This window comes from Bubalus kerabau, chromosome 12 (genome assembly GCF_029407905.1).
Source record: "Bubalus kerabau isolate K-KA32 ecotype Philippines breed swamp buffalo chromosome 12, PCC_UOA_SB_1v2, whole genome shotgun sequence".
NCBI lineage: Eukaryota > Metazoa > Chordata > Mammalia > Artiodactyla > Bovidae > Bubalus > Bubalus kerabau.
In genome coordinates this window covers 83,261,910-83,286,934 of record NC_073635.1, presented here as the reverse complement: position 1 = coordinate 83,286,934, position 25,025 = coordinate 83,261,910, and the positions used below count along the sequence as shown (strand labels likewise).

The following is a 25,025-nucleotide window of genomic DNA, read 5'->3' as shown; positions in this document are numbered from 1 at the left end:
TCTTCTTTGTACCCTAAGGACAGCAGTCTGCTTCAGAACCTCAGATCCCTATCCCCCTCCAAAATTTTTAATTCCAGTTCCTGACACCCATCACTTTGACCTACTCCTCTGAGGTTCATCCCTCCAGATAATTGTATTATCTCTCTGGCCATGAAGCCCTTTGTCACCATGGTGACGCATACATAATTATAACTGATGGGGCTTTCCTGGCCAGCCTTCCCACCAGACGACACAGAAAACATCCTACCCTTCTGCGTGTTACTCTCCCATAGGTGTGCAACAAGACCCTATAAGTTTCTCAAGCTTAAATATTCCTTCCACGATCACTATAGACCAACACACACACACAGATCAATGTGGAAGGAAAACTATTTTGGGGAGGAACTTGGTGGTCTGGGTTCTAGCACAAAGTCTGATACTGATCAGTAATTTGATTTGTCACAAGGCACTGGACTTCTCAGGACCCAGTCCCCCCATATTGCACAGAGATGAGACAGGCCCCTTCTGTAATAGTTCGAGCTGATTTTAAGTGTCACTTAACTGAGATTATTTAACAAAGCTTCCCAGCATTAAACATTAACATGGCTCTTTTTATAATGCACAGTTCGTTATCATGCTAATAAATGATTAATTAGAATTCTCTGTCTGGGCCAATAATTTGACAGGGCTTTTATGATTCATAATTTGTGCTGTGTTGTAAGGTTACCTCTCGAAACTGACATTCTAGCATTTATTGTTTTTTATTGCCTCTCTGAGGTGGCTTTGGAAGGAGACACCAGGTGACACATGTTTGAAAAGGGTTTAAAAGTTGGATGCAGTTGGAGTAGACGGTATTTATCTAGTAGGAGCAGTGGACTGGAACTGCTGTGACTTCAATGAGCGCTTGAGCAGAACAGGCAGCGATGGATAACTCAATGGTCTGTTTGGCCAATGCAACAGTTTGCAATGGCACGTCCTGTCTGGTACCAGAAAGCAACTTCAACGCCGTTCTAAGTACAGTCCTGAGCGTCGTCCTGACCATCCTGTTGGCTCTGGTGATGTTCTCCATGGGATGCAATGTGGAACTCAAGAAATTCCTTGGGCACATAAAGCGGCCATGGGGCATCTGTGTTGGCTTCCTCTGTCAGTTCGGGATCATGCCCCTCACAGGATTCATCCTCTCCGTGGCCTTTGACATCATGCCCATCCAAGCTGTAGTGGTCCTCATCATGGGATGCTGTCCAGGAGGGACTGCCTCCAACATCTTGGCCTATTGGGTGGATGGCGACATGGACCTGAGGTAAGATGTAAACCTCCCAGTACCGCATTAATGGCATTGAATTAACCTTCTCAGTAGCCTGTGGCATCGTGAATGCCCATCTGCTCTGCCATGGATATGGGGTCCAGCTGAGACAAGAGAGAGATGTCTTTAATTCGCCTTCCTGCACGGCTGCTGTGCTGTGTGAATTTAAGGGTTCTTTTCTGTGTTTGTGTTTTTGAATCTAACTCAGTTAACAAGGAGTTGGATAATTGCTGTTTCTCTTTGGGAAAAGAGTCCAAGTTTTTCCAAAAAAGAAATTCTTTCCAACCCAGAAGCTACACCTGAGAAAGTTTTCGTTGGTATCAGGAAAAAAAAAAAAAAAAAAAACAAGAACTTTCTTTGTGGTGATGAGGAGTCCTGAATGGAATCATGAAATCAAAGTGTCCAGTAAACATTAGACCCTAGGATGAGACCATGACCAAACACAGCCAGTTTTGGGGGACAAGATTTCTCTTGGTATAAAATCTAAAATAAAATTTTCAAAAATGTACATTTGCTTCACTTCTACTGGCATTAAATTAAAAAAAAAAAAGACTACAGCAGTTTTTTAAAAAATTAGGCTTACCTTCCTATAAAATAAACAGAGGATGGTTTCTCTGCTTCCCACAGAGAAATCTTAATTGCAGTGTTTGTCCATTTCATCCTATGCTAATCTGAACTAGCACTGGGGGAAAAAAACTAATCGGAATAAGGTGAAGCATTAATGGGAGGGGACCAAGAATTTTAATGCTACAAGTTGAGTAGACAAATATGTTTTTCCTTCCCTCACCATTCCTCATTTCCGGTGAAAGGTGTGCATTTCTGCAAACCAGATGGGTATCAGGATAATGTGTGTTTATTAAATCCTGAACAGTAGGCAACAGGCTCTGTTCACCCCCTCAGCAACAACACTCAGAGAGACGCTCACGGTGGAGAAATATAACCACCGCAAACTGTCAAACTGGATTCCGGATTGACTCGGCACCTGGTGGGCACGCGGGAGCCCGCCACCTCAAGCTCTGCTGATGCGCATTTCTCCAGAAGCTTTAGAAAAATCACATCAACTGTATATCTTCACGTTACATCTCTCTCACATAAGGAAGTACCATCTCTTCCCTGTAACAGATTTTTTTTTTCCCTTAATGAAAGTCCTGTGAGGAGCAAAGGATGGCAAGTGCTGTTCAGGTTTAGTTAATCTGTGAACCGCCATATAGCAATAAGACCTCCTTACATTTCATCTCAGTCTGACCCGGATGGAGGCACAGGGGTGGGAATCTACAAGCGAGTCGAGGGGGGTAAAGTGAATTGAAGATAGGACTTTGCCACCAAACAGCTTTTATGTAATATTACGTAATGCAATTTTTCAACAAAATGAAAGAGCCTGTATCTCCATGTAAGGCTACACGTGTGATCATCTGTAAGATAGAAAAGTGTGTTTGGTGCTGAGTTGATCAGCTTTGGGGGTAGATTCCCTTCTGGGGGCTGAAATAGTAAAACCTTATCTAAAGGTTCTCACTCACACTTCCCTGTGGCTTAAAGGAAATTCTATTTCTCTGGAAACAGGAGATGATTATGTAATCTTGCTTCCCTTGCATAACAAATCCTGTAAGAAATAAAAATATTAAGAAATAAGAGAGCCAGAAGTAGAGTTTGAAATTGCAGTGGAAACCCCCCAGCTGAATCAGGGTAGATGAATCCTTCAGCAAGTCAGAAGAAGTCCTCTTATAGGACTGCGGTGTTGAAAATGGTTAATTTTCATCCTGGAAAGTGTGCACGCCACGGATCCCCTTGTCTTGGGAACAATACCCGCCCAGTGCAGTCACCATACCTCTCTAGCAATTTCACCTCTCTGGAGCTCAAACAAGACCCAGTGAAAGACATGGCACACCCAAAGTAAATCCTGCTTGATCTCACAGACGTTCTTCACACAGGACCTACTTACTTGCCCAATTCTCAAGCTTTGCTGTGCTTTTACCCAGCACAGAGGATGAGACACAGGAAGTTGGGGATGGGGGAGGCAATCTATTAGAGGGGCAGGATTGTGTCTCACGGCAGCAAGGTTCCCCCAAATCCTGACCTCAATTTAAAGATTAAAATGCCTCCAAAGCGAAAAACACAACTCACAAAACACAGCAGCTCTTCTTTTTTGTGACCCCATGGACTGTAGTCCCCAGGCTCCTCTGTCCATGGGATTCTCCAAGGAAGAATACTGGAGTGGGTATCCCCTTCTCCAGAGGATCCCAACGCAGGGATCAAACCCAGGTCTCCTGCATTGCAGGCAGGCAGATAGGATTCTTTACTGTTTGAGCCACCAGGGAAGCCCTCAGTTCTTTTAGGGACAGACAGCTCTATGAACCCATCACCCAGAAGACACCACTGCATTTTAGTGGAACAAGTAATAGCGTATCAGGAATAATAATCCTTGAAAGGAGGTTAAATTATACCACGATGAAGGCGATGAATTGCATTATGCCTTGCATCTGTTAGAGGAAAAACTGTTGAAATATTTTTCTTTAGAAAATATATTTTAGAAAAATATACTTCTAAATATATTTTCTAACTTCAGAAAAGTAGATTTTCTTTAGAGCAAATTAAGAAAGTGACATCTCAGCTATCGGGAAACGGTTGGCCAACTTTTTTTTTCTTTCCTTGTGAGCAGTGGATAACTAAAGTCTCATGATCATATGTGTGGATACAATTCTATCTAACCTTTGTATTTCCAGTTCTGTCCTCTGGGGACTTTAGCTTCTCCATTTCCACTTAAATTCTAGCAATGGCAGCTGAGATGTGACTGATTATGCCAACAGGTACCTGCACTAGTTGAGCAGATACCACAGAACAGGAGCAAATCAGTATCATTTGGCTTTCACTTTCCTGGGTGTGGTTTCAGGGGGAAATCAAATTCTCTCTCTCTCACCCCATCGTCTTTTCCAAAACCTGGGAAAGTGAAATCACTCAGTCATGTCCGACTCTTTGCAACCCCATGGACTGTAGCCTACCACGCTTCTCCGTGCATGGGATTTTCCAGGCAAGAATACCGGAGTGGGTTGCCATTTCCTTCTCCAGAGGATCTTCCCAACCCAGGGATCGAACCCAGGTCTCCTGCATTGTAGGCAGAAGCTTTACTGTCTGAGCCACCAGGGAAGTCATCAATTTGCAGTCTCTGGTGACTACACACACACACACACACACACACACACATTACAAAATAGAGACCTTGCTAATGAAATCCTTGCTCACTGATGTACAGCAAGCAGTAGTTCAGCTCCTTCACTCCAGTCTAGAAAGTTGTCCTGGGAATCTGATCAGGAAACAGGTGTTTTCACCTGTTCTAGCCCTGTCATGGGTACATTAGGCACAAAATGTCTCGGGGAGAAAGAGAGGTGTTTTCAGATGAATTTGCCAGAGGCCCAGGCTCACGGTTCTAGGAGCGAACACAGAGAGCCTCACCCCCTTGTGTCTGCTCTACACGCAAAGCCTCCCTGTTTTTGAATCTCCTTTCTTTAACAATGGCTTGGGCACACCGCACAGGTTTCCCTGGTGGGTCAGTCCTTAAAGAATCAACCTGCAATGCAGGAAACTGCCTGCAATGCAGGAGATGGAGGTTCGATCCCTGGGTCAGGAAGATCCCCTGGAGAAGGCAATGGCAACCCACTCCAGTATTCCTGCCTGGAGAATCCCATGGACAGAGGAGCCTGGCGGACTACAGTCCATGGGGTCCCAAGAGCCAGACAAGACTTAGCAGGTAAACTGCCACCACACCACCCAAGGATTTTTCCTTCCCGTTTTCTTTTTTCTCACTTCTTTGGGGAATTGCTGCCTGTGCACCCTTTCTCCCGTCCCCCCTAATTCCTTTACTGCTATGCACAGTCTACACTCCCTTCTATTATTTTCTAGGAAAGTAGGAAATTTTCTAGAAAAGTAGGAAAAGTTTCCAGATTTTCCTACCACCTCCTTTATTCTTCATCCAGGTGCCATTACATTTTTCATCTTCCAGCTTTGTGTTCGCTGTTATTTGAGTTGCTCTAGATTGACCCTTGGGCTTATCACAAATTCAAAGCAATTCCTCCCATTTCAATGATATATATGTCCAGCTCTCATTTAAGAATTAATTCAACACTATATGAATTTCCCTTTATTTTTCCCCTCAAAGGAACCAAGCCTTGCCTCTCTGCAGCATTTCTTTTTACTTACTGGCAAACACTTAGTAGACGCTGTTAGGAGCCACTCACAGTAAAAGCTCAGTTCAGTTCAGTTCAGTCGCTCAGTCATGTCTGACTCATTGTGACCCCATGGACTGCAGCACACCAGGCCTCCCTGTCCATCATCAACACCCGAGTTTACTCAAATTCATGTCCATTGAGTTGGTGATGCCATCCAACCAGTGTATTTTATCCTCAAACTAATCATCTGAGATTAGTATTAATACTATTACTTTCTGCATTTGATAAGTGATGAAATTAAGGCTCCAAACCTTGACAGAGGTAATAGCAGTGTATGTGAGAGTCCAAATCAGAATCCAGATCTATTCATTTATCCCTGTCCAGACTCTGAGCCTCCGTTCCATGCTGATTCTATGTCATCGCTTCCGCTGTCCAGCCTCACCTATATTCACTTCTTTTGCTGTTTCAAACTTGGTGTTTCATTTCTAATATGATTACAGTCTTTTGCATTTTTCATCACTGACTTCACCAAATTCCTCAACATTCACTGAATTCTCATTTATTGCTTTCTTTTAATTCCAAAAGGAAAACAAGAAGGAAAAAAATTCTCCCTGGTAGTGAATAGGGCTAAGACAAGAATTTAAACCAAGAAGTTTCTTTTTTTCTTATCTTATGTTTTCTCTTATTCCGATGTAAATGCAAATGCACGGTATAGTGTTTCCACTGTCGACCCCTTTGCTGTTTGTTGTTGTGGCTGTTGTTCAGTCACTCAGTCGAGTCTGACTCTTTGGGGCCCCATGGACTGCAAAACACCAGGCCTCCCTGTCCTTCACCATCTCCCGGAACTTACTCAAACTCACGTCCATCAAGTTGGTAATACCATCCAACCATCGTGTCCTCTGTCGTCTGCTTCTCCTCCTGCCTTCTCCTCCTTGCTGTTTGTAGAACTTCTGATTTTTTATATAAAATGACCTTTTCCTTTTGTTAATGTACCCTCCTACATTGCTCCTTAAAATCATTTATCTGAGTTGGTTTTCATCTCATTTCGAGTAGTTCAGCCCTTCATTCTCGTGTCCTCTGCAGTGTGTTAACGCTCCCGGTGGCCACTAAATCCAAACCATCCCCTTCTCCGGCTCCTGTCTTGGCCCTCCTCCTGGCCTCTGTGAAACTGCTTTTGCCAAACTCAAGACCATGATACAACTTCACAGATTGTCTTAGCAATGAGTCAGAATTGAAGCTTTTACAAAGAAATTTGAAAGAAAAATAAGGAGAGAAACAGACTTCCTCTCAAAAGATGTTCTCATGGTTAAAAACAAAAAGTACTCACCCATCTCTTAGCTGTGATCTAGGTAATGAACACTGCCCCCTTCTCCACCCGCTCTTGTCATCTCCACTCTGGAAAGCATATTGGATGAACTGGAATAAAAGTAATTTGATTATGGGAATAACTTTAAATCCATCCTAATTTATTTTTTAAAATAAAAGATAAAAAAGAGAATGACAAAGGAGGAGAGAGGGGGAAAAGTTGTCCACAAACTCCAGGACTTTACTTATAAGTAGGATCAAACACTGTTTATGACAAATTAACTTATTATTCTGGCATAGAACTCTGCCTTTAGCATCCTCTTGTGTATCTAAGTTAAGGTAACCTGTCACCATAATAGACTGAACCTCTTGGAAATACTTCATGTACATCCTCAGCATTGGTTACTGTTACACTATTTTAGCTCTACTAAGACAATTTTTTTTTTCTAAATCCTTTAAACATATTTTAAATGAGTTCATTCTGTTTGTTTAAAAAAAAAATATTATCAGGCAAGTTAAGCCCCCTGATAAACATTTCCCTATTCTTTATTTTGCAAAAACTGGGGTTTTCTGGGGGGCAGTGGGGGGGAGCTGGTGGTGTAAATAATTTAATATTTTCCTTGAAGTCCACGTATAATCCTTTTAAGAAGTTACTACTCGGATAGTCTCAGTGCTACAACTATTAGAGGGCCTTTCAGAAAAAATTCTCTGTGCCAAAACACAACACACACATGCACACACACACACACATGCACACACACATGCACACACACACACATGCACACATACCCAGTCGCCAGACAGGGTTAGGGCTAACTGGCTCCTTGAATCATTCTAAGCGCTGGACACACTGGGTCCCTCAGCCTGTGAGGTGGTAACAATTATGATCTTCATTTCACAGAGAAGGAAACTGGCCAAGAGAAGTCACATAAGCTAAGAGCCACGTAGGTGGACAGCCCTGCTTCCAAGCCAGGCAGGGTCTGGCCCAGCCGTCTAAGGGCCACATTTCCTGGAAATAGACTATGCACCACCACCACCACCCCCCGAGTACCTTGCAGAGACTGGGAAGACCCGTTACCCAAAAGCCCTCCTCTATCCACACAGTGGTGCTGAAGAAGCATCATTCCATACCCTCCACCTCCAGAGCCGATGTCTTCCTACTCAGCCAGGTCCACTCATTCACGTGCGGATGTTCTTGGGAGGAGACTCCCAGACCTTGGTTCTCTTTGAAGTTTTTTATATATAATTTTACTTACTTATTTGTTCTGTATTTCTGGCTGCCCTGGGTCTCCATGGTCTTGTGCAGGCTTTTCTCTAGCTGGGGCGAGCGGGGGTTACTCTTGGTTACAGCGCTCGGGCTTCTTGTTGCGGGGGCCTCTCTCTTTGCAGAGCTCAGGCTGTAGGTGCTTGGGCCTCAATCACTGTGCTCCACGGGCTCAGTAGCTGTGGCTCCTAGGCTTAGTTGCTCCGTGGCATATGGGATCTTCCCGGACCAGGGAATGAACCCATGTTCCCCGCATTGGCAAATGAATTCTTACCCACTGCACCACCAGGGAAGTCCCAGACCTTGGTTCTGCTGAACTCCATTTCCTGAATCTCTTAGCAGAAGTATAAACTAGGTCCACCCTGCCTGCTCTCCTGGTTTCTTTGATTTTTGAAGTCAGTTTCCTCTCCTTTTCTCAAGCTTTTGGGGGGTGGGTCAAGGAATAATTTGACTGCTTTAAGGAAAGACATCAAGACTTCTTCCCTTGGACATGCGCTTTCCTTCAGGGGCTGTGGAGACCCATCTCATCTCAAGCTGGACAGACACGCCAAAGCCCATGAAGTCTTGGCAGGTGTAAATATGTTTGCTGTTCTCTGAGTGGAGGTTCTCAGGGCGGCATGTCCAAGCACCTTGTACCTTGTTTAACAATGAGTTTAAGTTGTCATGAAATATCTTCTCTGATGCTTGAGAAGCAATGGAAAGTGAAAGTGTTAGTTGCTCTGTCATGTCTGACTCTTTGTGAACCCCGTAGACTGTAGCCTGCCAGGCTCCTCTGTCCATGGGATTCTCTAGGCAAGAATACTGGAGTGGGTTGCCATTTCCTTCTCCAGGGGATTCTTCCCGACCTAGGAATTAAACTTGAGTCTCCCGCATTGCAGGCAGATTCTTTAATGTCTGAACCACCGAGGGAGGCCTGAGAAGCAATGGGGAGGGAGACAGAATAGAAAGGGACTCAGTACAGATCTCACCATCTTGTCCCTGGTGTGGCCTGCACAGGACATGTATATTTCCATCCATCAGACCGGGCGGCACAGTTTGGAGAGAGTCTTTGGCAAGACTTTCTGATCATGGGTTGAGAAAGGAAACCACCTCTCCCCTGGAAAGCCCAGGTGGCCATGTCAACTTGCCCGTTTCCTTCCAGCGTCAGCATGACCACCTGCTCCACGCTGCTCGCCCTGGGGATGATGCCACTGTGCCTGTTAATCTACACCAAAATGTGGGTTGATTCGGGGATGATCGTGATTCCCTACGATAACATAGGTAAGTCACTTGTCGGGCCAGACCCTGAGCCTGGCCAGGCTCCCCTCTGCTTGCCCCTGGCTAGCTCCTCGGGCCAGGCTCAGCCTCAGCTAGACGTCACCTCTCACACCCTCTATAGTCTGTGCATGCTTGCTCTTTGGAAGAAAAGTTAGGACAAACCTAGGTAGTGTATTTAAAAGCAGAGGCATCACTGGGCCGAAAAAGGTCCTTATAGTCAAAGATACGGTTTTTCCAGTAGTCATGTATGGATGTGAGCGTTGGACCCATAAACAAAGCTGCGTGCCAAAGAATTGATGCTTTTGAACTGTGGTGTTGGAGAAGACTCTTGAGAGTCCCTTAGACAGCAAGGAGATCCAACCAGTCCATCCTAAGGGAGATCAGTCCTGAATATTCATTGGAAAGACTGATGCTGAAGCTGAAGCTCCAGTACTCTGGCCATCTGATGTGAAGGACTGACTCATCTGAAAAAACCCTGATACTGGGAAAGATTGAAGGCAGGAGGAGAAGGGGGTGACAGAGGATGAGATGGTTGGATGGCATCACTGACTCAATGGACATGAGTTTGCGCAAACTCCTGGAGATACTGAAGGACAGGGAAGCCTGGTGTGCTGCAGTCCATGGGGTCTGCAAAGAACCAGACATGTCTTAGTGACCGAACAATAACAAAGGCCGTTAGGACAAGTCTCGCCTGCGTTTGAATGAGGATTAGCAGAATCTGAATTCCGAACCTTGAGCCCATGGGAGAATTGGTTTTGTCCTCCGCTGAAATCACCAGGGAGAGGGGCTGATGGGAGGGACCCCTGGGCACAGCTGTCTGGACCTAAGGAGACTAGAGCCTGGTGCACAGGAGGCTCTGTCCTTCCCATAATCCAGAGCACAACTAATCCAGGGGGGACGAGTCTGCTCCCAAATACTCAAGTTAAAGAAATCCGAAAAAAACATTCCACTGATGATTTCAAAATAGGGCCCCCAGTAAGCAATGGCCACGAGAAGCCTTCAGGTGAAACACACTGTTTATAACTGTCCCCTGGGGACCGTGTCTTGATTCAGAAGATGATCTACTGACCCAGCTTGTGTATCCAGTCCCAGGAGTCCAATGTGCAAGCTATAACTCTGTGTCCACTCGTCTCAGCTCCCAGATGGTCACCTCCACACCCAAAGGGCTTCCATTTCTAGGGGAACACATAATGGCAGGAGATTAGGTACCTGGTGGAACGTGGGGTCAAGGGCAGGACAGGATAGTTCCTGGTCTATGCAAACCAGGCATCTGCCAGAACCAGGACCATTGCAGCTGAGATGTGGGTGAGTTAGCACATCAGGACCCATCACTGGTATGCTAATAGTCTTTTCTCAGCTGCCCTTAGAGACACGTGTCTCCCTAATGGGCTGCCACAAAGAGGTGTGGGGGTCTCATGGAAGGGTGCATGTGAATAAAGACTGAATGGTGCCTCAGAAGGATGGTTGGTTGTAAACAGGATTCCTGTTGGCATGGAGAGCTGTCCTGGATGGCTTCCATGTCTAAGAAAGATTGGCTCTGTGATTATTTAAAAAAAAAAAAAAAAAACATGATTCAGGTCTACACAACTGAATCAGAACAAACTTTGGCACACCCCCTGGGGACAATCTGTATTGTCGTATCTTCAGATGGTCTCTACTTTCTCTCTATTCCTACCATGGCCATTAGACAACCCCTTCCCCATTCCTCCCAAAAAGCGGTTCTTTTTGGCACACGTGTTCAGAATGGGATTTCTCCTCCAGTGGTCCTTCTACTGACCCCAGGGAACTCCTTCCTGCCAGGCGTCATCTACTGCAAGTAGGCCTTAGCTGACCCTGCACAACCACCTGCCCAGGCCTCATGCTGCTCAACCCCCAGTCTGCCACCTGGGAAGGGCACCTTCCTAAAGAGTGCAGTTTGTTTGAGTGGTGTACACTTCTCACAGAACTTGTTTGCTGAATGAGAATTTTTAATTCTAAATCACTTGTTGTTTAAGAAAAAATTTAAGTCTTAAAGTATTCTCCTCTTAATATTCATTCCCTTCTGGAAAATGCCCCATGGCAATATTGGGAAATTCTAACTACAGTGTGAATGATTGATAGCAAGGAAAAGAAAGTGAGAAAGAGTCATTAGTACCCCCAAAGGAGAAAGACGTCATCATACAAGACATGAAGGGCGAAAAGGAAAAGAAAATAGAAGTGAAGAGAAACAGAGAGGAAAAGATTTAAAAAATCTTCAATGAGAGCCTGCCAAACAAAGATATTAACTCCGCTTATTCACCATTTTGTCCAGGCCTGTTTTCCAACCTAATCTTCTTGCTGTCCGTTAATGTGGAAAACACACAACCTGATTAATTAGCAAGACATTATCACTACTTTTTCAACGAGGCAATTTAGGCTCAGGACATATGTTTAATTTGTCCAAGATGACAGGGAAGCTGGGTGTAGCCCTCCCGTCCGCTCTCACCCTGCTCCGTGGGCAGGGCCGTTGTGCCTAGCTCCCATACGGTGCTTCCGATGTTCTGATAACTCAACAAACACTCCCTGAGTCCCTCCAGAGGATGAGAGCTAGGTAGAGACCAAGGCCACTTGCGCAGCCGGTAACACCGCAAACACCGCAGCAAGTTGCTGTTTCTCCTCCTCCCTCAAAGCATTTGAAGAAGTCTAGGACCAGGAACCGTGCATCCAGTTCACCATCGGATTCTCACATCAGCACCGTGAGACAGAAAGCTACCCATTCCACAGATGGGGAACCCAAGACTCAGGGGCACAAAGGACTCACAGTTCTCACAGCTTGTGAATAAGGTCCCGCTCTGAGTCTGTCTGGCTCCAGGTTCCACCACGTGACTCTATTCCCCATTCTCTTTCCTTCTCTTTTTTTCTTTCTCCCTTCTTCCCTCTAGTACCTGCCACATAAACTTGGTTAAAGATCCAGTTATGGTTCAGATGGCACGACTGTAAGCAGAGGCTTTCACATCGAAATAGACAGGTATTTGCCACAGAGAGCTCAGGCACACAGGGAATAAGGTACACAAGATCCAGCCTGCTGGGGAGTAAAGGATGACAACAAGCCACCTCTCCAGGCGGGAGTCCTACATTCTGAAAGAGACGAAGGGCAAAGGGTGTCTTTTCCAGCGAACTGTGAGTCAACTTTCAAACTTTATGCGGTCTCGTATGGATCAAGAGAGGAAATGCAATTCTGCCATCGACTTGAGCAGCTGGTCCTGCTTGTGTGTGTATCCTGCAGCCTCAGGCTGCCCCCAAAAGATAAAGACTCAGCAAGGAGGGGCCGAACATGGAGCTGGGCTGCCTTTGCACAGACCCAACGTGTGACAAATACATCACCAAAGCCCAATCACACTCACATTCCAATCACAGTATCAGTCCCCAGATGGAAGACGCTACAGGACGGTTGATATGCATCAGCATGGTTTTCCTTTAAGGCGGACAAACATCCTTTTAGGGAATAGTCTGGAGACCCAGAGGAAGAATGTTCCTCCCAAGAGCGGGATGCAAGGGCCCCCAAAGGGGATTTTTCTAGGAGCTCTTACCAGGATGTCCATCAGTGACCCTTTTCATTTCCTCTATTCCACCATTTTCTCCTTCTTTCATTCCTGTTTTTCTTTTTTCTTTTCCTGCTTTTGGTACACTTAGCTATTACTTAATCCCATTGTGTAATTTCTGGGGAAAAGTCATTGCAGACCCTTATACTGCCAGGACGGCCAGAAGGCTGCAAAGACTTTATGTTTTTATCACTATTACATTCGTTTTAAATTGACATTTACAGACCTGGAATCCAGAATCCATTTCCCAGTCCTAGTTCTATCTACTCCAGTACCGAGCAACACCCACTCTCAGAATTTCATTATTCGACTCCACTGTCTCCTGGTGCTTTAAAAAGATGTCTGAAAAAGAAACAGCCTGTGAGAACTTACAAGTTGTTTGGTGGTATATTATCTAAAAGCAGCCACTGGACAAACGAGTATTAAATAATAAGGAGAAACAAACCGCATGTCTCAAGAACAGCAGTAAATTTAACACGGAGAAACTGAAGCATGACTCTTTCATCTGGCTGGGTGAGCACGTGCCTGCAAAGAAGTATAATTACTTGAGAGGTCGCCAAATATATTATCTCATGGAAAATTTAAAGCATGCTTTTTCAACCTATTGTCTCACCTCTCTGCTGCAGGTTTGAATCACCCTAGTCAATCTTTACTCAAAGTCGTTAGCCACAGAATGCCTGCAGAATCCTGGACTTTTTTCTTTTATTTCTACTACTGTGAAGTAACAGACAGATGTTAACTATCATCTTTCTACACCCCAAGAATACACACACACACACACACACACACACACACTTTGAAAAGATATTTTTCATAGGATATAAAACTCCAAAGCCAAATAAGCCAAGATGCTGACAAGTTGAAACTAAAAGATATCAATTGATAGTATAAGGAAGTCTAAAAAAATTAATCTAGGATTTAGGGAAAGGATTTATATCATCAATATAATTGATTTTTTCCACCAGAAATATTGAATTATTTACTGGAGTAGGTGAAGAAGTAGAGTTTGTGGGAGTTTGTTTGTTTTTTATTATTTAGTGTCTTCAGGAAAGGAGTCTGATCTACATCCTAAACCTTTTGGAGGCCGCTTATTCTTGTTTTCATCCTCCCTGTGCTGCGTTCTGTCACTCCCACTGCTCTCTGTCACCTTCAGGTATATCTCTGGTGACTCTTGTTGTTCCTGTCTCCCTTGGAATGTATGTTAACCACAAGTGGCCCCAAAAAGCCAAGATCATCCTTAAGGTAAGAGTCCCGTGTCACTCACGGCACCAGCAGCACACTCAAGGCCCCAACGTGTGCGCTGCAATGACGAGTCTCTCCATCAACAGAACTGGTTTTCTCATGGGATCAGAAAGCCCCTTCTAAGGGGCCTTCGTTAGTAGACACGCAGCCCACTCCTCTGGAATGCCCTTCCCTGTCCACATGGCAAGTTTCTATCCACCCTTTGGGATTCCCAGTTCACCCCCTTCAAATGTTGCCTCTTGGCTTTTTCCTACTCTGTACACCCACAGCATTTTATTTTACCTCTGCTCTGTGGGTTTGTATTATAAAATATATCTAGACAGCTGTCTTAGAAAATAGGTCATGTCTTTCTCACCCCTGTATCCGTATGGCCAATCCAGTGCCTGGCAAATGATAGATTTTATATTTATATAAATATATATATATGTGTGTGTGTGTGCATGTATATGGGTAGGTGTATATATACAGATATAAAAATATATTAAATATATAATGTGTGTATATTACACACATATATAGATAGAAAATGATACATATATATATACACATACAAATGATGATATATATAATGAGTAACCATTCATTCCCTTTCACCAACTATATTCTAACCAGATGAGATGGAGATAGATTATACAGATATATAGACATGGACTGTATGCGTGGCTGAGTCCCTTCACTGTTTGCCTGAAATTATCACAACACTGTTAATTGGCTATACTCCAATACAAAATAAAAAGTTCAAAAGGAAAAAAAAAGATGTATATATATGGACAGATTCCACTTCCCAGTGGGCAAAATAAGCCATTTAGTGTTCTTTTTTTCCTCTCACAAAAAAAAAAAAAAAAAATTATCATCTCCATTTCTTTTTTTTTAATGTGAAAAGGAGACAGTAATAACGCTGGTTTGGCTCGCCCATGCCTTTTTAACTTTCATAGAGTTTCATCTCCACTTTCTCATTACCAAGACAATCATAAAAGGTGACTAGGGCAGGATTTCATCTTCAATCCTAGATGAAAAAGCTGTACCTCGGAGAGGGTTCATGACTGACTTAAGGCAGGCAGGCAGGGGGAGGTGAATTTGGAAGCCAGGTCTTCTGATTCTTCCTGGAGTGGGTTCTCCTCCCCTGTGACAAGGATGATTTGCAAGTAGAACATCTTCTTCGGGCCAACTGAGATTAACAGCACTCCGTGTCCTGTTAATCTTCCTATAACTGGAAGCATGGGGCAAGCACCAGCATTTCCCATGGGTCTACCATGACCATTGGGCAAGAGACACACAGAGGGGTCACTGTTCTCATTTTCGCAGAAGGAAAAAGAGCCTTAGGCTTCTTCTCCCAAAAGAGTACTTGAGTTTGCTTTGACTCACGATTGTTGCTGCTGTTGTGTCTCTCTTCCAGATCGGATCCATCACAGGCGCCCTGCTCATAGTGCTCATAGCCGTGGTTGGAGGCGTGCTCTACCAGAGTGCCTGGATCATACAGCCCAAACTCTGGATCATAGGAGCCATATTTCCCATAGCTGGCTACTCCTTAGGGTTTTTTCTGGCTAGGATAGCCGGTCAGTCCTGGCACAGGTATGGTGTTTTTAGTAAATCAGACTAGGAATTTCCTTCTGTAATAGCCACTGTATTCTTCTGCTCCGTGTGGGTGTGTGCACACGTGCTTAGCCATGTCCACCTCTTTGCAACCTCATGGACTGTAGCCCACCAGGCTCCTCTCTCCATGAAATTTCTCAGGCAAGAATATTGGAGTGGGTTGCTGTTTCCTACTCCAAGAGATCTTCCAGATCCAGGGATCAAACCTGCATCTCCTGCATCAGCAGGCAGATTCTTTACCACTGAGCCCCCTGGGAAGCCCAACTCGTTTGCTGCTGCTGCTGCTAAGTCACTTCAGTCATGTCCGACTCTGTGTGACCCCATAGACGGCAGCCCACCAGGCTCCCCCATCCCTGAGATTCTCCAGGCAAGAACACTGGAGTGGGTTGCCATTTCCTTCTCCAATGCATGAAAGTGAAAAGTGAAAGTGAAGTCGCTCAGTCATGTCCGACCCTCAGCGACCCCATGGACTGAAGCCTTCCAGGCTCCACCATCCATGGGATTTTCCAGGCAAGAGTACTGGACTGGGGTGCCATTGCCTTCTCCGCAACTCGTTTGCTAGGGCTGCTCAAACAAAGTACCAAAAACTGAGAGGCTTCAACAGCAGAAATTTGTCTCCCAGTTCTAGAGGACAGATGCCCAGAATCTGGGTGTCAGCAGGATTGGTCCTTTGTGAGGAATAAAGGGGAGTCTGTTCAGGTCCCTCCTCTTGGCTGATAGATGCATCTTCCCGTTTCTCCTCACACTGCCTTCTTTCTAAGGATGTCTGTATGTTCATATTCCCGCTTTTCATAAGGACACTGGTCGTATTGAACTAGGGTACATCCAAATCATCTGTCTTCACTATTAATAATTGTATCTTAGTGACTTTATTTCCAAATAGTGTCCAAATCTGAGGTCCTGAGGGTTAGGACCTTTAGCATATGCATCTAGGGAAATACAATTCAACCTAGAACAGCTGCAAATACAAGGCAAATTCAAAATGTCTCGCCTGTCATAACGTTCACCCTATTTCTGAATACATCACTCTGAGTAGATGCATTCATTCCTAAAGGATGCACATTCCCCAGGAAGACGACACTGACTGCCTCTTGTTGTTCAGATGCTCCTGGACCCCTCCCATACAGTGCATGCTGAGCTCCTCTGCAGTCACATAGTCTTATTCTCCAAACAAAGCGACTTCAACAAAAGCATCCACATCAGCCTTGTGACCTACAAGGCTCCTCTAGATGAACTTATGATCCACACAGGTTTTAGTACGTGTGGGCCTGCTACAAGGAAGGACATTTCATCTCCAACCAGCACATCGGAATGTAATTTTATTTTATCATTTTTATTTATATAAAATGTATTCAGTATTCTGTTGAATAAGTATATATCACTTATAAATGAACATTATCCAATATATTAAGTATAACATACATAAATTATACATATGTGCACTATAGAAATGGATGACAAAATATTGTCTACTGCTCAGAGGGTAAAATAAGCTAACTGGTGTTCCTTGTTCCTCTGGACCAGAAATATTATAAACCTCAATTTTTTTAATGTAAAGAGGAGAAAACAGTAACAGCAGCTTTTGTTTACACAAGACTTTTTAACGTTTATAGAGGTTTTTTTAATTTAATTTTATTTTTATTTGGAGGATAATTACTTCACAATTAGTGATGGTTTGTGCCATCCATCACCATGAATCAGCCACAGGCTGATGTCCCCTCCCTCTTATACACCCCCCCACCTCCCTCCCTATCTCACCCCTCTAGGTTGCCATAGAGGTTTTATAGAGGTTCATATCCATTTTCTCATTATTACAGCAATCATTAGGGTGACTAGAGTAAGATTTCATCTATGTATATGTAGAGAAAAAGATAAAATATCTATATTATCTAATAATATATTAATAAGTTACATGTTTATCTAATATAAATAAAACTATGTGAATAAATGCATTAAAACAGATATATTTATACATACATATATATGTACTTGTTCTCACATCTGCTTTTTTTTCTGGAGTAATTTTTTTTTAGAATAATTTAGTGCTGTGTTATCTTCCAGTGTACAGTAAAGTGATTGTTATACATATGTGCATATTGTTTTTCAAATTCTTTTCCATTATAGATTGTTAGAAGATATTGAGGGTTTCCCAGGTGGCTCAGTGGGTAAAGAATCCACCTGCAATGCAGGAGACGCAGGAGACATAGGTTCAGTCCCTGGGTCTGGGAGATCCCCTGGATGAGGGCAAGGCAACCCACTCCCGTATTCTTGCCTGGAAAAGCCCATGGACAGACGAGCCTGACGGGCTGCAGGCTATGGGGCCGCAGAGTCGGACACGACTGAAGCGACTAAGCACCCTGTATAGTGGGTCTCCTTGTTGATTACCTCCTTTATATATAGCGGTGTGTGTCTGTTAATCCCAAACTCCTAGTTTACCCCTCCCCGCCCTCCACCATCCCCTTTGTAACCGCAAGTTTTCTACACTCATGTCTGCTTCTACTGTTCACAATAACAAAGCAGAACAACACCCAGAACAAACCGGTGAAAACACTGGCTGTCCGGACCTCTCCTTCAGGTGCCGAACCGTTGCTTTGGAAACGGGGATGCAGAACACACAGCTGTGCTCCACCATCGTCCAGCTCTCCTTCACCCCCGAGGAGCTCAACCTCATATTCACCTTCCCCCTCATCTACAGCGTCTTCCAAATCATTGCAGCAGCGCTGTTCTTGGCAGGTGAGGAACACTCACAGTCACCTTTCATGGTGACGCGCTTCTTTGAGGAATCCTCAAGTTGCCAGTATGGCATTTTTTAATTCCCTGTTTCTGGCAAGTGAAATAAGTGGGTGGTAAAAGTCGCCCATATTATTATGACTTGATATTAAGCATATCAAGATGATGTACTGAGAAAAATGATTCCCTGGAGTAGGAAATGGCAACCCATTCCAGTGTTCTGGCCTGAGAAACGCCATGGACTGGAGGGTTACAGTCCACGGGGTCACAAAGGTCAGATACAATGAGTGACACACACTCACACACACACATACAGCATATTTATCAGAAAATTGGTGTAACAAGAGCCATTTATCAGGCTGTTATATTGGAAGACATATATGTGTACATATATTATTTATATATATATTTATTTATTTATATATATTTTACTAGCCATACATTTTTTACTAGATTAATATACTATATTATATATAATATATATATATATTATATATAGTAGATATATATAGATATATATAATAGATAAATATACATTTACTAGATAAATATACATTATATATATTTTACTAGCCAACATACAATTGAAACAGTTGAAGCACACTCATTCTTTATTTCAAGTATGGGGAATAGCAAGTCTGATTTTTTTTTTTATTTTATTCTAATGTAGCATATAGCTTTGATCCATTAGTCCCTGCCACTTGCCAGCCTTCACCTGCCTGAAACTTTTCTCAACATTTTCTAATGACTGGAGATATTTGACCTTTGTTTTCAAACTCTGATTTTCTTTATTTTTAATAAAGAAACTTCACATTTAAGCTTCATGGCACTTTAATAGGGACAGCATAGTGAAGGCGGATGAAAAATTAACATGACTCTTAAGTGATCCAATGAGCAGAGGTACAGTTTTGCTTTTCCACTTAGCTCCAATAGGTATTCAACTGGCCCATGGGAGCTAATCGTTCTCCACACTGTGGTCTTGAATGTCATTCTCGAAGCACAGTTTTCCTTCCTAGAATTGGGCCCTCTGGATCCATTAGAAACATTCCAGTGAGTTATCACCGGTCCAGGACAGAGGGCTCCATGGCCTAATTACCTTGTTTTCTCTTTGTTGGAGATGCACCCAATTTGGTGCACTGTGGGATTTTTCCAAATAAGTACTGGCGGCATCTACCAGACAAACCAGAGAAAGTAGACTGGCGATAGAGCAGTCGCATAGATTTACTAGTTAGATAACTAATTCAGCAGGGATTAATAGATAAGCTGAAGGAATAATGGAAAAGTGGGTAATAGCATCGGTCTTACATTTTGCCACAGTTTTAGCATCAAGAATACAAACCAGGAGGCGCTTCTCCTAAGGACATGCAGTGCTGAGACACATATTTTGGTGAAAAGATTATAAGTCTAAATGTTTTTTGGACCAACGAAAGGAAAGAAGGAGGGAAAGAAGGAAGGAGGAAATAGTTTGGTTAAATAAAATCAGTGCTAAGGTGAGGATTCCTGGCTTAAAACAGTTCGTAATAAAAGTAGAATATTTTAATTAACCACAAGATCAATTCAACAGCGTCAATAGCTCAGTGGCTTCGAAACAAATATATTAGAAGCGAGGGGATCAACCATGGAGATATGGATCTTGACATGTGACGACACTGGAAGCAGGCTGTTGTCTTTCTCAGCTGTGCGTCATCAGGAGAGTTGGCATTTACTGATCGTCTCCCAGGTTGCACTACACACTTGAGCATTTTATCTCACAATTGCCCTATGAGACAGATAGCACTATTATATCAATTTTAAGTGTGAGGTATTGGAATCCGAGGGTGCCAATAAATAATACCATCTCTTCCCCTATTGACTTTGGAACCAAATGAGAAGTAGAAGGGAAAAAATATCAGATACTTAGATAACAAAATAGCACGTTTATTGTATTCAATTGATAAAGCTTAATTAGAAAATACAGCTGGCAACAATGACCAGATTGGGCTTGTTAATACCACCCCTTTTCATTGCTTCCCACGGGTGCATTTAGCACACAGATACATCAACCCCAGGCTAGTCTGTCCAGGTGCGAGCTGATCTCAAAAATATGCTGACACAAGGCTGCTATGAGAGACTAGCAGCTTCATGGAAGAGAGGAAGGCTGATCACCCATCAGCCAAGGCCCCGCCATCATGGGAAGAAGTGAGTGAAGGCTGGGAGAGACAGTTATTCCAGCTCAACTCCTCCAACACAGACCAGCAGACCAAGGTCTTGACAATGCACCTTAGCTTATCTGTTGAGGACCTGTGCATAACTGGGAGATGGTAGGGACAGAAGACGTGCTTCTGTGGTTGTTACTACTAAGTACCAGCAACCTAACTGATGCCTGCCGAAATCAGGTGAGCGCATAGCCCGTCGTTGTGTGCTAGGTCCTTCTGCAGTGCGATCGCCCCTCTTACCATGAGTGATCCATGGAACTCAGAGCGGGGGTCGTGCTCACTACTTGCCTCCCGCCCACAGAAAATGCCAACTGTTTTTTGAGTCACCAATTACAATGCCTGTCCAATGTAAGTTGGCAGCTGATTACTATGAAATTTGCTTCATCTGCTGTGTGTTGTTTTCTAGTGTACGTGGTATACAAGAAATATTACAGAAAAAACAATGTGGAATTTCCAGAGGGCAAAGACAACGAACCAGTACCTAAGTCATCGTTCTAACAAATCAATGAATGATTTCAACCAGACGAAAAGCAACCATCAGTGGACCAAAAAGCATCCTAAAGAATATGCTTTAGCTCTAACAAATACTTAATTCTTTGTTTGGATAGGATATTTGGCAGAAAAAAAGTTACGGTGAAAATTTAAATTTGAATTGAATTCATGTATTGGTTTCGGTACCAAGTGACTGGCAATCCAAATATTTAATGTAACAAATATTTGTACACATGTATGTGATTTTATATATATATATACACACACACACACGTATACATTGGTTTTTAATATGGCCCCAAAATATCCTTGAACATCAGACTAAACCCAACATAGGACACAAGAGAATTGAATAATCAAATTAGAATCCAGCCCATAACTCGATAGGGATTTTTTACATCTGTCACTCAGCCTTGGGAGTCCAATGATGCTCACTTGATTTTTTGTAGGAAAAACAGAATTCTTCAAATTCAATGGCTTGAGCTTGGCAAAGCTTTTTGAGCCCTGGAGACTTGCCCGTATGACTCTGGTTACTATGACAGCGGGTTCACAGGAAGCCCGCACAGCAGACATTCTAGAGCAGAGAGGGGGCGGTAGGCACAGAGAGCAGGAGATGCATTGGAAGAAATAAGACTGCTCTGGTGGGTGAACTCCATTCAACGGGAGATCATGGCAAATACAAGGAAAAGCAAAAAAACCAGAAACTTGCTTGAAATGTGAGACCAGAGTCAATGAGATACACAGGAGTAAGTAGAGTAAGAATGAAGCCAGGGAGCCAGTGGGGAAATGAGTAAGGTATCACACAGTGAGGAAGAGGAGGACAAACCCAGGGCCCAGAGTGGGAAGGGTATCGCCAGCTGAGTCCCTGGGCTGCTGTAAACAGGCTAACAGGAGGAAGCTAAGAGGATTTGGACAATGGCAGCAAGGTTTCAAGGCAAATGTGGAACAGTTGGCCAACAGTCGGGTCTCCATCACCAGGCTAATTTAATCCCTTTTCCTTCACTCTGCAGCGATTCATTCTCAATTCAGTTCAGAGTGGGTTAGTTCCATTTTCTATTGGGTTGACCAAAAAAATTCGTTTGGGTTTTTCCGAAAGATAGTACAGGAAAAACCCAAACGAGGTTTTTGGCCAACCCAGTATTCGGCCATTTTTCACTGCCTCATCCATTGCCTTTCAGACGTCTCGGTTTCCAAGGGCCTTTTGCATTTGGTTGGTGTGAGTTCGGGTCAAGCTGGTGCCTCAACATTACAGGATCATGAATTATAGGATCAGCTCTTAGCTCTTCAAGTATCAACGGGGAGGGACTCTGCTTTTAAATGCGTCCCATTTATGCCTCGTTATACTAGGTTCACATTTACAATTGAATGAGTCCTCTGTATGCTTCCATTGTCAAGCAAACATATTAAAAGGAACTAGGGATTTGTTTAAAGGCTAGTAGGGGAGAGGTTTTACCAATCTTCCTATTAGGGAGGGTCAAAGACTATTGCTCCAAATGGTGCAAAAGGAAGACTTTTCACTCTATCTGTCAAGTTCTTCCTACACTTGTCTCATAAATGGAAAGCAGGCAGGTGCATTAAAGACATGCCATGAATTCATATCATAATTTTAAGATGCCCAAAGTCAAGGGCCTGGATGCCAGCAGCTGCAGCAAGCAGATTTTTTCCTCCCTGTTCATCAAGATATGTAAGTCAAACAGAATTTGGCTCTCTTATACAACGTAGTATCTTGTGAGTTGCAGGGTTTTTTTTCTAATGTGCTAGAGGGAAGAAAAATAGCTGAGCTTTCTCAAATGAAAGCTCTCTATTTTTAAATGGGTTTGAAAGCCTGATTAAATTATGCATTTTATTGCCTCTGTGAGTATCCTATTAAACGAATATTTTATTTTAAAGGCTTGAATAAATGAAAATAATTTTTGTAATGACTGGGCTGGTCTATTTGGATCTTTGCAACCACTGTCTTCAGTGTTCAGTTCCAGAGAATTTTCAAATGTTCAATTGTTTCTCGATAAGTGCCTGAAAGAAACTCTCAATTAAATACTCTAATAATTAGTTCTCCCACTGATACAGATTGAGGTGGTCCCCAAGAAAATCATACTGGAGGAATATTAACCAAAGATTCTTAAAAACAGGGTGACAATGCCTGTTTTAAATAATAGTAAAAGTCAGGTGGCTCAGTGTCAAAGAATCCACCTGCCAGTGCAGGAGATGCGGGAGACACGGGTCCCATCCCTGGGTCAGGCAGATCCCCTGGAGGAAGAAATGGCAACTCACTCCACTGTTCTTGCTTGAGCAATCCCATGGACAGAGGAGCCTGGTGGGCTACAGTCCACAGGGTCGCAAAGAGTCAGACACAACTAACCACACACATAAATAAGACCACCACCACCACTTTCTATGAAAAATGTACAGAGAGAGAGAGACAGAGAGATGCAGAGATATGGAGAGAGACAGAGATACTTCATTTATGGTCGTGGTGCATTAAAATCTCTCTCATTGAGAAGACTTGAAGAAATGCAGGTTATGACCTTCACTTAGCCGCTCACAGACACCACTGTGTTCTCCACTGGGAAACTCTCTCTTCCAGAAGGGAACAATTTACCTTTCTGGGAATATCTGGCATTCCATTGCGTCTTAAACTTTTACTTCTGAACAACCACATTAGCTTAGAACAAAGGTCTTCAGGCTGTGGTATGGATGCTCCCAGTACATGAAATTGTCCCAGGAGTACGCAGGCATGGATGGGGAAACAGGTCCCATTTCTTCAGCTTGCAGGCGTACACTTTTCCAAAGCTCCGTTGCTTAAATACCCCAAAGCTTGAGATGCCCTGGGTTCTCCCTTCTCACCCTTTCCCGGCAAGATGCCCTCCCTTGAAAAAGGAAAGCCTTACTCTCACCAGCCCTCACCTTTTTACAGCGCATCAGCCCAGGATAAAAGACTTCTGAACACCAATTAAAGGAACAATTCAGAATATCAGTGTCTAAGAAAGGCTTCTCATCTGTTTATTTAAGATTTTAGAAATGGAGTGTTCTGACCTGTGTTGGGATATTTTGAATCTAGAAATACTGTACAATGGAATAGGAATGAAGATAATTTTCTGTTAATGGCCAGCACTTCCATCCTCAACTATTTACACACACAAAAATAAATAAATAAATCATCAGTGTGAGAGCAATCAAGGGAGCCTTGGTTAGAAACATTGAGAGAAGACACATTCATCCAAGTATGAAAAACTTCGCACAAATATCCAAATTTTATCTATCCTGAAGTCGGAATTCTGATGTGAAGGGATTGGTACAGGAATCCATGTTGATGTATCTGTTAGGACTGAAAGATGGAATTCTATATTTCTTTTCTGGCAAAAAGTGTGAGTTAGCTGATTGGCTGGACAATTAAGAAACATGAAGGGCATTTTCCATAAAGTAGATGAGCAAAATCTGCAGCACCAATGTTTTCTAAAATATATTTTAAAACATGTCATAATATAAAATTATCCTCCAGTTGAAAACAAAAACAAAATAATTAGACTATGTAAAGACTCTTGGGCTTCCCAGGTGGCACAAGTGGTAAAGAATCCCCCTGCCAATGCAGTAGACACAAAAGAGGTGGGTTCGATCCCTGGGTCAGGAAGATCCCCTGAAGAAGGATATGGCAACTCAGTCCAGTATCCTTTCCTGGAAATCCCATGGAGAGAGGAACCTGGAAGGACCATGGAATTGCAAAAAGTCACACATGACTGAGCGACTGAGCACACACACACACATATAAAGACTCTTACAAACCAATAAGAAGGAAAGTGATAAAAATGAGCAAAATTGAACAGACTCTTTAGCAAAGAAAAGCAGTAAAGCCAATAAACACATGACAATGGCAAACAAAAAATGGAAAGATGCTCAACACCTCGAAGAGTTAAGTGAAAGTGAAGTCGCTCAGCCGTATCCAAATCT

The 25,025-nt window shown here is 43.3% G+C and overlaps 1 protein-coding gene across 1 annotated transcript; it reads left to right on the top strand.

Annotated features, from left to right (window-relative positions):
• Positions 1 to 777: 777 nt before the first annotated feature.
• Positions 778 to 21,101, top strand: SLC10A2 (solute carrier family 10 member 2). The gene is given in 6 exon segments (XM_055541916.1): positions 778 to 1,279; positions 9,153 to 9,271; positions 13,982 to 14,070; positions 15,467 to 15,642; positions 18,239 to 18,396; positions 20,995 to 21,101. Coding segments are annotated over 6 exon segments (1,026 nt in total). The 5' UTR covers positions 778 to 902.
• The last annotated feature ends 3,924 nt before the right edge of the window (positions 21,102 to 25,025 follow it).